This window comes from Amyelois transitella, chromosome 21, assembly GCF_032362555.1.
Source record: "Amyelois transitella isolate CPQ chromosome 21, ilAmyTran1.1, whole genome shotgun sequence".
Lineage (NCBI taxonomy): Eukaryota > Metazoa > Arthropoda > Insecta > Lepidoptera > Pyralidae > Amyelois > Amyelois transitella.
In genome coordinates, this window is record NC_083524.1 from 7,380,136 (window position 1) to 7,394,606 (window position 14,471).

General features: G+C 34.6%; 3 protein-coding genes across 3 annotated transcripts in view; all 3 read right to left on the reverse strand.

Annotated features, from left to right (window-relative positions):
• LOC106137222 (uncharacterized) overlaps nucleotides 1-7,260 on the reverse strand; it is a 97,074-nt gene extending 89,814 nt beyond the window's left edge. The window contains exon 1 of the mRNA XM_060950430.1: nucleotides 7,063-7,260. Coding sequence (XP_060806413.1) covers nucleotides 7,063-7,098 — 36 coding nt within the window. The 5' untranslated portion in view covers nucleotides 7,099-7,260. The remainder of the gene's footprint in view (nucleotides 1-7,062) is intronic.
• Nucleotides 7,261-8,519: 1,259 nt separating this feature from the next.
• Nucleotides 8,520-9,149, reverse strand: LOC106137215 (uncharacterized). The gene has a single exon (XM_013338013.2). It carries the CDS (start codon nucleotides 9,147-9,149, stop codon nucleotides 8,520-8,522), a length of 630 nt encoding a protein of 209 aa, XP_013193467.2.
• Nucleotides 9,150-12,906: 3,757 nt separating this feature from the next.
• LOC132903102 (uncharacterized) lies at nucleotides 12,907-13,892 on the reverse strand. Its single transcript, XM_060950431.1, has one exon. The coding sequence runs from the start codon at nucleotides 13,791-13,793 to the stop codon at nucleotides 13,380-13,382; it is 414 nt and encodes a 137-aa protein (XP_060806414.1). The 5' UTR covers nucleotides 13,794-13,892; the 3' UTR covers nucleotides 12,907-13,379.
• Between the last annotated feature and the right edge of the window lie 579 nt (nucleotides 13,893-14,471).

A 14,471-nucleotide genomic window follows, 5' to 3' on the forward strand; every position in this document is an offset into this window, starting at 1 on the left:
GCGAACTCCCATCGAAGACGTACCATACGAAAATTGCTGTTTACTTATGTTGTTTGAGAAATATGAGAAATCGTAAGTGAATAATACAGATTTCATGTTAACTGCTCTGATTTTTTAAGAACATGATAAGAACTGACGCCAGTCAAACCAGTGGCTGGCGAACTCCCATCAAAGACGTACCATACGAAAATTGCTGTCTACTAATGTTGTTTGAGAAATATGAGAAATCGTAAGTGAATAATACAGATTTCATGTTAACTGCTCTGATTTTTTAAGAACATGATAAGAACTGACGCCAGTTAAACCAGTGGCTGGCGAACTCCCATCGAAGACGTACCATACGAAAATTGCTGTTTACTTATGTTGTTTGAGAAATATGAGAAATCGTAAGTGAATAATACAGATTTCGTGTTAACTGCTCTGATTTTTTTTAAGAACATGATTAGAACTGACGCCAGTCAAACCAGTGACTGGCGAACTCCCATCAAAGACGTACCATACGAAAATCACTGTCTCTACTTACATTGTGAGAAATATGGGAAATAGTAAGTGAATAATACAGATTTCATGTTAACTGCTCTGATTTTTTAAGAACATGATAAGAACTGACGCCAGTCAAACCAGTGGCTGGCGAACTCCCATCGAAGACGTACCATACGAAAATTGCTGTCTCTACTTATGTTGTGTGAGAAATATGAGAAATCGGAAGTCAATAATACAGATTTCATGTTAACTGCTCTGATTTTTTTAACATGATAATAACTGACGCCAGTCAACCCAGTGACTGGCGAACTCCCATCGAAGACGTACCATACGAAAATTGCTGTCTACTTATGTTGTGTGATAAATATGAGAAATCGTAAGTGAATAATACAGATTTCATGTTAACTGTTCTGATTTTTTTCAAGAACATGATAAGAACTGACGCCAGTTAAACCAGTGGCTGGCGAACTCCCATCGAAGACGTACCATACGAAAATTGCTGTCTACTTATGTTGTGTGATAAATATGAGAAATCGTAAGTGAATAATACAGATTTCATGTTAACTTCTCTGATTTTTTTCAAGAACATGATAAGAAGTGACGCGTCAAACCAGTGGCTGGCGAACTCCCATAGAAGACGTACCATACGAAAATTGCTGTCTACTTATGTTGTGTGAAAAATATGAGAAATCGTAAGTGAATAATACAGATTTCATGTTAACTGCTCTGATTTTTTTCAAGAACATGATAAGAACTGACGCCAGTCAAACCAGTGGCTGGCGAACTCCCATCGAAGACGTACCATACGAAAATTGCTGTCTCTACTTATGTTGTGTGAGAAATATGAGAAATCGTAAGTCAATAATACAGATTTTATGTTAACTGCTCTGATTTTTTTAACATGATAATAACTGACGCCAGTCAACCCAGTGACTGGCGAACTCCCATCGAAGACGTACCATACGAAAATTGCTGTCTCTTCTTATGTTGTGTGAGAAATATGAGAAATCGTAAGTCAATAATACAGATTTCATGTTAACTGCTCTGATTTTTTAAGAACATGATTAGAACTGATGCCATTCAAACCAGTGGCTGGCGAACTCCCATCGAAGACGTACCATACGAAAATTGCTGTCTCTACTTGTGTGAGAAATATGAGAAATCGTAAGTCAATAATACAGATTTCATGTTAACTGCTCTGATTTTTTTAACATGATAATAACTGACGCCAGTCAACCCAGTGACTGGCGAACTCCTATCGAAGACGTACCATACGAAAATTGCTGTCTCTACTTATGTTGTGAGAAATATGAGAAATCGTAAGTGAATAATACAGATTTCATGTTAACTGCTCTGATTTTTTTAAGAACTGACGTGTCAAACCAGTGACTGGCGAACTCCCATCGAAGACGTACCATACGAAAATTGCTGTCTACTTATGTTGTGTGAGAAATATGAGAAATCGTAAGTGAATAATACAGATTTCATGTTAACTGCTGATTTTTGTAAGAACATGATAAGAACTGACGTGTCAAACCAGTGGCTGGCGAACTCCCATCGAAGACGTACCATACGAAAATTGCTGTCTCTACTTATGTTGTGTGAGAAATATGAGAAATCGTAAGTGAATAATACAGATTTTATGTTAACTGCTCTGTTTTTTTAAGAACATGATAAGAACTGACGCCAGTCAAACCAGTGGCTGGCGAACTCCCATCGAAGACGTACCATACGAAAATTGCTGTCTACTTATGTTGTGTGAGAAATATGAGAAATCATAAGTGAATAATACAGATTTCATGTTAACTGCTCTGATTTTTTTAAGAACATGATAAGAACTGACGCCAGTCAAACCAGTGGCTGGCGAACTCCCATCGAAGACGTACCATACGAAAATTGCTGCCTCTACTTACATTATGAGAAATATGACAAATCGTAAGTGAATAATACAGATTTTATGTTAACTGCTCTGATTTTTTTAAGAACATGATAAGAACTGACGTGTCAAACCAGTGACTGGCGAACTCCCAGCGAAGACGTACCATACGAAAATTGCTGTCTCTACTTATGTTGCGTGAGAAATATGAGAAATCGCAAGTGAATAATACAGATTTCATGTTAACTGCTCATAAAGCAAGCCCTAAAAGGCATTTACGATGAGTTAAATATTTCCAACCATCCGGAACGCCTTTAAAACATGGACGAAAAGGGATGTCATCTAACACTACACCACCAACAAGTTTTTGCAGCAAAAGGAATTAAGAGAGTTCAGTTCAGGGAACTTTGTCAGTTCTTGACTGACATGCAGGAAATGCCACAATTGCAATGTGTGAAAGTGCAACGGCCAACTCTTCCACCTATGATACTAACTACACAACAATAATTCAAGTTGTGCACCTACTCCGCTGGCCAGTACGTTGCCTATCAAAAAGTGTTTTCTTTACGAACCAGTGTAAGTCAGATGTCATAGCAAAAGTTATCTCAAGTATAACTTTCTTTTTGAACAAACTACCAGTTTACTGGATCGCACATCAATACAAGCTCAATAAAACTAATAGTCTGTCTAGCGAGACGTGGCACTCCAAGACCGGGGCATTTAAAAAACATTTAGCTGTTAAAACTGAATTACTAAGAAATATCAATTTGATACTTTTTATTATTTTGTGAGATGACCCACTAGACAGACTCTCAAATTGATATTTCATTTTTTGTTAAAAACTAAATGGTTTTTAAATTTTCCGCGGGTTTAATTGTGCCACCACTTGCTAGACAGATTCTAACATTTCACTTTTTTTTCTAGGCCTAATCAAACCAAAGAGTTCCAAATACAAACGAGATATCCAATCACTCCATGAAAAAAAGGACCGCGGAAGAAAGAAGAAGAAGAGGAACAACCTAGAGGCCTGAGCTCAACGTTATTTAAACCAGATACGAGTCTGTAGCGGGAGCGATGATTCTGGCTCGACAAACGAAATCGAAGATCTTCCGCCAGCAATGAGCACAAATACAACCTCCGACTTAACGTCGTCGGAGCCGCGAAATCTTTAATTGCGCGATTTAGCGTTATCAACAATTATATATATAAACCAATCCATCACCACATTACACCAAACTGTTAATCCTAACATATGAACAATCAGTCAACAAACTCAAGTCATGATTGCAATGAGAGACTGACTAAGAAGAAGAGTTCCAAATACACATCCAACTATAAATCAGACTTCCCCTTCCAGTTTTGCAAATTGAAATAATTACTATTTATAAATAATACTGTTATTAAACGCGCAAGTAACATAGCTTTATTTTGTTTTGGACGTTACAAATCATGTTACAATGATCAAAATGATTCATGATTCAAAATGTCCGAAATAAAATAAAAGTACATTTCATGCGCATTTAATACCTGTATTATTTATAATTAGTACAATTCAAAGCGAATGTTTTAAACCACTATTAGTGTAATAGTTCTCTGAAGCATGATGCTCTTCCTTCACAGTATGCTTTCTTTAAACATATGCTATGCCAAGTCTGCTATAAATCAGTAGAATAAAATCTATGTTTGCGAATTGACGCCGTTGATTAATAAGGTGTAGTTTATTCTGCCAGTTCTACTTCACTTGGCCTTTAGAAGCTGTAGTAAGTTTCATTATAACCAAATAAATACTTTTTCATTTAGCAAGATCCAACATGAGCAGTGTGGTTCCTGGTACAATAGAAAACAACACTCTGTCTCTTTCAAATGAATATCGTAAAAGAAGACTTAAGGAATCAGCATATTCATCTATAGTTTATTAGTGCAAAAGATGTCTTTATATAGCTTGGAACTGATCTTTTTTTCTGCTTAAGTGTGAATTGATTTGCAATTCTTATCATTTCACTGTCAAATTTTATCTTCACCCCTCATAATCCTTCCATTTCTTTTTTTTTCACTTGCAATATTGGGATCACAAATGATTCAGTGACAAATCATCTTCAAAAATTTATTTATTCTTTACTGATCTATACCTCTCATGGGTTATTTCTTCTGCAATATACCTATGTATGTGTTCTTAAATTTTGGTCATTGGTTGAACCATACAATATTTCTTTATACAAATTCGAGTGCACATGTTGGCGAACTTGCTATGCTGGTGGACACAACATGCATTTAGTGGAGTTGGTACTCTCTTTTCATATATTTTTCACTTCATAGCTGTTGGTTGAACCATCTTTGAACACAAGTCAGTCAGCCAAAAATAAATACAGGTAATTCAATATTGGTCTTTTTGAGCTTTGTTTTTATTTTTTTATAGCTGAATGTGATCTTTCAGTCTTCCAATGCTTTGTCTACCCCACAAAGGATATAGACGTGAATATAAGTATGTCATATCTTTTGTTATCTCATGCCATACAGTGTTATGGTATACCAATATGATGATGTGCATGTGTACACATGTTTAAAATTTTCCCATCTCCGGGACTCTGAAAATAAAAAAAAGAAGTATTGAATAATTTTGTACCAAATAAATATAGGTAAATAAAATAATAGAAGCTACAGTTTTCAACTAATATTAGAAATATGTAAAATTTGTTAAGATGTGTGGATGTTTGTTACTCTTTTACACAAAATCTACTTGAACAGATTTAGTTCATGGATAAAATGTTACCAAGAACATAATAAATACTTTTTTATCCTGAAATTCCCACAAAAGCAAAACCGTGCACAGCTTGTACGTGTACAATGTCACTCTTTAAATAAAAAAAATGAAATAGAGGAAAATAAAAATTCTATATCAATAATAGGCTTCTTATATACATATTGTAAAATGTGCCCCTTGGATATTATATGTAGTTCATTTTATAGATTTTAGCAGTTTCAGTAACAGTGGCTTTAGAATCAAAATTAAATAGTGTAAATTTAATAAAAGTCAAGTCAGAGTGGGAAGACCTAGACAAATGTATCTTGATCAAATTAAGGACGTCCTGGTAAAGGGTCAGGTCAAGAGTACCCGAAACCGCCAAGCTTGCATGAAGAGAGTTATGAATGTGGATGAAGCAAAGGAAGTATGCAGAGATTGTGGCAAGTGGAAAGAGGTAGTCTCTGCCTACCCCTCTGGGAAAGAGGCGTGATTTTATGTATGTATGTAAATTTATTAAATCAACAGAAATCATGAAATGTGCTCAACTTTTTATGGTTTAGTTATTATACCTAATATACTTTTTCCTCTTGGCATTAATCCCGAATACATTCTCACCTTTCTGGGAAAGAGACCAGAGTGGGCCTTCTGACCATAATCCTGTATTGGGTGTCAGGTTTTAACTCATAATATTATATATTTGCCTTTACTTTTTATTATTATGGCTCCCTCCGCAAGCGATTTAGCCATGATAACAAGTATTTTGTCTTTGGAACAAACACATCTATACTAATATTATAAAGCTGAAGAGTTTGTCTGTTTGTTTAAACATGCTAATCTCAAGAACTACTGATTTGAATTGCAAAATCAAATCAATAGTCTTGGGCCAGCTAGTTATAAGTTAATGAAGAAGTGAACATTTGAAAATGGCTCTAAAGTTATTTAGCTTAGTGACTGTCACAATAAACATAGCAAGTAAGTTTTCTGAATAAAAATAAATATACTATCTCCTTTAAATAAAAATATTTTGAGATACTATGTACCTTCCTAAAATTTAGTTTTATATATTTTATTTTTCTAATATACATACATTTAAATGTTTGTAATATCCGAAGGGGTATAATGAAGATCTGTTATATAAATTTTAGACCTTGTTGTTCATATTATGCAAATAAATATTTGAATTTGAAACCTAGCTTACCCACCCAGAATTATGGTTAAAAGACAGAGTAAAAAAATTGACTTCACAACACACACTATGGGCTCCTCTCCAGAGGTAAGCATGTAACTAACTGGAATTAACATGCCAAGGGAGAGGAATAGGTAACCTTCCCTCATCAAAAGCATTGGATACTTAAAAAAACATGAAAAGCTTTTTAAAAACTTTGATAGGAAATGTGTCTTTCTTTTTTCTTGCAGCTGCTCTATGCTATCTACATTTTATTTTATTTTAGGTTACATATAGCGTCGACAAAATCTAAAAATTCACCACTTGCTTGGTTCAATACCAGGGGGTATGGTTTCTAGCATTTGATACAAATTAAAACATTAATTTTCAAGACCATTCTACCTTTTCAAGGGTATGTTAAGATGGTTTGGTCATGTGGAGAGGATGAATGAAAGCACGTTGACTAAGCAGATATACAAGGAGAGTGTAGAGGGAAAGGTCGGAGTGGGAAGACTTGACGAACGTATCTTGATCAAATTAAGGACGTCCTGGTAAAGGGTCAGATCAAGAGTACCCGAAACCGCCGAGCTTGCATGAAGAGAGTTATGAATGTGGATGAAGCGAAGGCAGTATGCAGAGATAGTGGCTAGTGGAAAGAGGTAGTCTCTGCCTACCCCTTCGGGCAAGAGGTGTGATTTTATGTATGTATGTACCATTCTACCAAGGTAGTCTACGGATAAAAAATTCGGGTGATTATTGAAAATGGGGTTAAGGTTTCGATGAGACGGTACTCACCATTTTTTCCAAAGGCTTCTCAATGTAAATATTCATGATAAAAACTAGACGTAACGTAGTGATTGCATTCCCCTTGCAGTACTTTAATAATTTAAAACCCCCCTACATTGATTTTAATCAAACAAACAAATAGAATTGTAACTCGTCCAGAAAATCAAAATCCGGAAAGGAAGGAATCTACCAAAACCAAAAATCATTAATTATTACTATGGTGTTGCCACTCACATGACATTAGTCGATAGTTAAATAATAATAAATCAGCAGTGTGTATCGATACATTTACCGATAGTAATGATACTATTTAAGATTCTTTGTGTACTACCTACATATATAAACTAAACTTATGCATTCCCATTTGAAATATGAACGCTTTCTGACTGAAGTAAGCAACCGTAAGCAGTAAGAGCTGGAAACAACAAGGCACTGCATGTGGTTGCACACTATGAATAAGTGCTTTACTGACGTCAATAATGCGGGACAGAACTGACAGGATAGAAGAGACGACAGTTGAGTTCGCAGAGAGACGGTTTTTGTTAAGGTTTCAACGTTCTAAAATAATTCGTTAGGTCCCTTTAATGGCGATGTATAAAAGAGTGACATTTGGAGTCCATCAAAGCTTGTTTCAGTCATCAAAATCGGCCGAGTAATCGTGGTACAAACGTATTATTTACGATTTCTCTTTTTTTCTTATTAATTTTCTAAAACAACTCAAACAATATATATGGCAATAAAGACGGTAAAAGAAATAGGAAGTACGTATAGCTCATATTTGTGAGAATTAGAGTCGTAAATCCATCATACCATAGTTCATTTCATACAATTTAAGGAGAAATTGTTTTTATTAAATAAAATAGCTTTCTTTAGGTTTGTTGTTTGTGTTTGTTCAGTACAATAGGTAAGAGAATCGAATAGGCAAAAATTAAATATCGATAAAAAAACACTAATAACCTCACTATTGTTCAATCAAACTCTTATAACCCTCGTGAAGACCTTATGAAAACTGAAAACCAAAGACCATGGCCATGTGGAGTGACCACCAGACCACAGACATTAATTTATAAACCAGACAAACTATCTGGTGTTGCCTTGGTCAAACGACGTTGCTATTATGAAATATCCTCGATGTTCTGGGCAAAAGCTGTACCTAGCTTATTTAAAAGTACACACAAATATGTATTCACGTCTTTATCCCTTAGATACGGAGAGACAGAGCCAACAGCCTTTATGAGACTGAAAGGTATGGCTTCTCTTTGAATTATACAAGTCTTGAACTTAGTTTTTTAGTCTCGGTCTTATGTCTAGCGCATTTTTTCGGATTTATCCAATATATTTATTTACAAACTTATAATAAACCTACCGCAAAGGGAAAACTAGTTTTAAAATTAAAAAAACAGATACAAATACAATCGGGTATGCAAAATTAGACTTTATCGGCTCACATTAATTAATGAATCTCTCTACAGTTCGTCTTTTGCTAGTCTTAGTATTTCCTCCTCTTCCACAGACCAATCGTCGTCACTAGCGCTCATCTGCCCCAGTGCTTCCATTCGCCGCTCCATCATTACTTTATCCAAAATATGTTCCATTTTCATATGCATACAGTCATTAAACATAGACGCGTATTCGCAAATTTCAAATATACCATCAACAACTTGAATACATTCTTGAACAGCGGATTTCAAACGGTTCATCACTTCTTCATCTTCACCGTACACAGCTTTGTTTGCGTTTAAAAGATTTTCAGCGTCAATTTTGTTCTTCTTTATAATAGAATTACGTTTTAATATACATGCAACGAAACACTTCCCCTGTAATGTTGGTTGTGGGATTCTCTTCAAGAAATGCTCGACATCTGTTCTCGACGCTTTGACCTGACGCGCACACTCACTTATATTCCTCCTAAATGGTTCCACATCTTGATTCATTTTGTTGTAACGTTCGATTTGCTCTTCCTTAGTTAGGGGTTTAAATGAAATAACCAAATAAAAAGCCGATATGAATACCAGCACTAGGAGAATTGTAACGATGTTTGTGAATGGCCTCATTGTGGTAGGTTCTCGCGGCCTTTTCGGTCTGTTAATCGACATGTTTTGGACTAGAATTTTCAGTTTCACTTAATTGATTGTTAGCAGATTTGTATGTGGATGACGTGGCGTTACCGCTTTGTAGGATTTACGGTAAAACCACAGGTTTAGTATTACGAATACCTAGGTATAATTTAACTGTAAACCATTTATGTTTGTGCATACGAACTGACTAAAAATTAATGTTTATTATTTTATATATAACATCTCAAGTAATAAATATTACCTAATATTTCAAATTCAAATTCAAATTATTTATTGCAAATGTAGGTAACACAAGGGATGTTATATACATATAAATAGTACCGCTACATTTTACCTTTCGGCATGCAATTACTGAAGTTCAGATTTTATATTTATAACATCGTAAACAAACTAGCAGCCGCCACGGTTTCGCTGGTGGTAAATACACGACATAGAAAACCTACAGGTAATGAACCTTTCTAACGGTGAAAGAAATTTCATGGTCGGTTTTGTATTCCAGAAGATTGGACGATAAGTACAAACAATAAATACATAACCATTTTGTAATATTACTTAGTATAAAAATATTTTTTCGTAATTACTGTCTTATAATCTTCCGTCATGATACGACGATTAGTTTTCGACATCAACATGTTCGCCAAATGATCAATATTCCACTCGTGCGAAGTTGCGGGTTGAGGCTAGTTGGCAATAAAAGTTACTATGTAGATATAAAAGCGATAAGCAAATTTGCGCGTTTTAATCGATATGGGCGGATTTGTAATAATTGGGTTGTTAGCATTCCTACTTCCTTTGATTAAATTTTCTTTCAAATTAAACCACTTTCTTTTTTAGTTAGACCAAGGCTAGGCTTTATGCTCTCACACCCGCAGGGTTTTTTTTCAACAGGGCGGCTTGTTATCGCATAATTTATTTTGCCCATTCTTCTTCGGCATAACGGTTTTGGCATACAATATTTTGGTATAATATTACCTACATACGGGCAAATGTGGCATTAAAAACCACTGAACCAAACTTCACGTAATTTTGCCTTCACATAGTGTGAAGTACGGAGAAGGACATTGTGTACTTTTCAGGCGGGCAAAAGGTAGAAGGATATTAAACTACAAAGTAGATAGATTTTCAGTTTATTAAATTAATTAGATAAAATACAAATTTCACTAAAACTAAGACAATCAATACGTCATAATAATATCACATTTATGTGCTCCTAATTATAATTCTAAAAAAATTTCATAAATGCGAAAATCGGTCGCGGCTAAACCGCGCTACCTATCGAGGTCAACTTTACGTTACATACTTACCTTTTTAGAAAAAAATGCACTAGAGCGAAGCTTCGGACGACAGCTAGTATTCAGTAAATTTTAAGAAGAAATAATAGTTGACGTCATACTCTGAAGGGTTATTTCCCTTAGGACTTATTTGGCACAAAAAAAGATTAATTCTTGGTTTCAAAATAGCAGTATGGAAATTTCTGCTTTCTAGCTATTACGGTTTATGAGGTAGGTACGATTGAACCGTAATAGCTCCTGAAATTTCCACAAGTTTTGTATTGCCGTTGCCAACTTGCCACTATGAAAGCAAATACTAAAAATTTACTTAGTACTTACACCCTGGTGACAGACGAACAGACAGTGGAGGCTTAGTAACAGGTTTTACCTCTTTAAACCTAAAAATTACTACTGTAGGAATATAGTATGTGTAGGAATAAAATCATGACAAATTATTGCACATTCAGGCGATGTGTATAATCATGATCTTCCTTGAGGCGATAAACATAAGAGTTGGTTCCCCTGCTGAGGTTGCGGAGATCAGACAGGAGCGGCTTCGTGTAAAAACCCCAATCCAGGATCATAAGCAAAATGCGCATTCTAGCCACTTCTACAGTGAGGTGAGACTGTCTGATCTGACTGAGACTTTACTTTTACTTAAAAAAAAACAAGGAAATGATGAACCCATTGGATTTTTTAATTAAATAAATATACCTACTAAGTTAATTTTTTGGCATTTTATTTTCTTGACACAGCAGAATAGTTTGTTACCCGGTTTCCTCTATACTTCTATACTTACGCTTTGGCGAAGCTGAAGTAACTTTAATTCTATGTAATTTTTATGATATAATAAGTGATCATTACACACTGATGAGAAATAACAAAAATGAAGTAAGTTTGTAATTTATAAGAACTACAATTCTTTATATGTGTATTGTAAAAAAGAATTGTAGTTCTTATAAATTACAAACTTACTTCATTTTTGTTATTTCTCATCAGTGTGTAATGATCACTTATTATATCATAAAATATGTTAGGTAGGATGCAAACGAAGTTATTTCTAAAACTTTTGAAACTATTCAATTGCCAAGCTTTATGAAATATACCTTTGGAAGTTTTTGACAAGGTTGCGCATTTGTGTGGGTAAATGTATAAAGAACAAAAAATGTGGGCTTTCTTGAATAAGGGCAGCTGTTTGGGCAGACAATGAACCACAGATTGTCGTTCTACAGCTGTCTCAAACAAAGTACAAAAGATGATTTATCTGCAACGTCTATTTCAGTCATAGGTGGTGATCCTTTTGAAGCAAGCATATGATGTGCAGCCACTGACATGAGAGAAAAGATACCTTATTTCATATAGTACCCATATAGGTAAATAAATAAAAATAATTCACCTTTGATGAGTGATTTGTTTCTTTTATAACTATGTACTTACTATTTTCTTGTTACTTTGTAAATTTCTTTGCAATAAAGATATTACAAAACAACAAACAAACACCTTATTCACGTATGTTGATAAGTCTAATGTCATAATTTCCCTCTCTTTCGTTCAGGTTAACCGCAGAGAGAAGATAATACATAATATAAATAACCTATGTTTTGAACATTAATAACTATTATTCGTAAGACAAAATTATGTTATATACATCCGTGAATCGACACCCGAGTCTATTAAAAACAAATATTTTATTTCTCACATTTAATATCATGGGAATCGAAATATTCTCATAACAGCACAATGATGTCTTGTTTAAGAAATATTTTAGCAATTTTAAATATACGATTGTCATGGACCTGAGAGAAATACTGTTAGAACATAAATTTGAAAGAAACTGTATACCTACTGTTGTAGATTTCTATTACATGATTTTCAGCTAATATGGTTATAATTCCAATTCAATAAAGAAAAATTCGGTTGATAAAAATATTTTATAAAAAAACACGTTAATACGTTATTAATAGTTGTCTAACTAATAAACTACTTACTAGTTAATTGGGCAATTTATTAAATACTATTATTTATTAAATGGTAGTATAAAGAATTTTTGAATTGACTCTACAACTACTTCATATTAAAAATTTTGTTATAAGTCAAATAGGAAAATATGAATTTTCAAATAGTTTTGTTTTGAACTACGTCCTAATGGTCCAGTAATAACATTTAAGAAGGTAGGTCCTATTTGGTACTATTTTTCATTTAGTTGTGCCTATTGCGAATTGGTTTCAGCAACAACGTTAAGAAATAAAGTAGTTATAGCCACGCTCTAGAAAGTTTTTCTTAGTCCGTAATTGTAGCCTTTTATTATTTAAGTAAACAATCTTAAATATTTTTAGTTTTATGCAACAAAATGATTATTGTAAATGGTAAGTGTGATATTTAGACATATCATACCTAACATTTGTTACACATCTGATTTTATAAATACATAATCGGTTGTTTATTTCGAAGAATAAGATAGATATAATAAGCTTACATTTCAAGAAACTTCTTAGCCGGTAAAGCGACTCTCAATACCAAATTTAATATGTAGGTATCAGCAGCTAATCAATTATACAATTTATGACAAATTCTTCTATTTCTAATTATCAATTATTCTATAATTCAACAAGACCATTCGAGTAACTACATTTAAACACACACAATTAATAAAATGAACAGTTTAGGTGTTATACTTATTATAAGCTCATTCAATATTTACTTAATATTACAATTTACTTGAAGTTTGGAAAAGACATGATTATTGACCAAAATTGAGGGAAATTAGAAACCCTAAATCAACAATGAGTCACTCACGACTCAATAAAACACTCACTTTTAAACCCGTACACAATGATTACGAGGTACTTTCATGCGCAAAAAATTTGCTTTCACTTCTCACATCTCGCAAAACAAACACGACCTCTATCCGAAGTCATACTTGTAACATATCAAGCACAGATTCACAGACCGACTTCTCGGTTAGGTAATTTGCTGTTTAACTTTCCTCAGCTTCAATTAACACTGGCAATGCGTGAGGGTGGCAGTGGGGCGAGGACGTTGAAGAAAAAGCCGACAGCCAAGATTCCACGTCTCGCTCTGAACAATGAAATTTTGCCATCACTGTGTTGTCGTAACCTTTCTGCCGGACAACAATGCCGCTGTCCTCCCGGTCTGAAGACGTGTTCCTTAAGCTTATCACCGCTATAGGCTTCGACAGTCTCTTTCTAGGGTATATAACCGCGAAGTGCTCCAGTGAGGTTCTGTAGACCACCACTCGGACGTCTTGCCGCATCCCCCGGGTGCCCAAAAGAACAAGAAACCCAGATTTGACCTCAGCGTTGCTGGTCTGCTTTAAACTTCGACCGAAATGCTCGGCGCGACACGTCGCTGACATAACGTCGGTTGGCATTTCACTGTTTGGGTTTCAATATCGCTGTTCTCATAACAATCTTGTTGGTTATGTTGTCGATTTGAGGCGGCGCGGCTGCGCGACACGCGTGCGCTCGGCCTTCGGTTTGAAAGGTACTGAGGAATAATTTCCCATACAGCCTGTATTTATAAATTTCGAGGGTCGAAGTCAGCTCGTGCACTCTCGGAGTTGATCGTTATTTTGCATTCACTTTGAGTCTTGCAGACTGTGGTTTGATGTTAAGGCGGCTAAATTAAAGGGCCAGTCTGTGACGCTATATACCGTTGAAAATAGTTTATTCGTGAATTGTCCAATTTACTAATTTGAAGTTCACCTTTTCAAGGCATTGTCCAGTTAGGATATCTGGATGAAAAGTCACTAGACTATGGAAGGTTGTTTCGACACTAGCATTTCTAATCTCTATTATAAAATTAATGAAAAGATATTGATGTTTTTTTATTGTGAAAAAAATTTACCGTTTTTATATCTTATCCATACTAGTTACCTGATATTATAAACAGAAAATATTTTCTTTTGTATTTTTTATAACGAATAAATTTAAAAACTACGGGACTTACTTTCTACAAATTACCACGAGAGCGTAACCCCACGAAAAAACTTAAAATAAATTTAAAACTGAAAAAGAACTGAATCTGGGTAACTTCTTATTAGGAACAT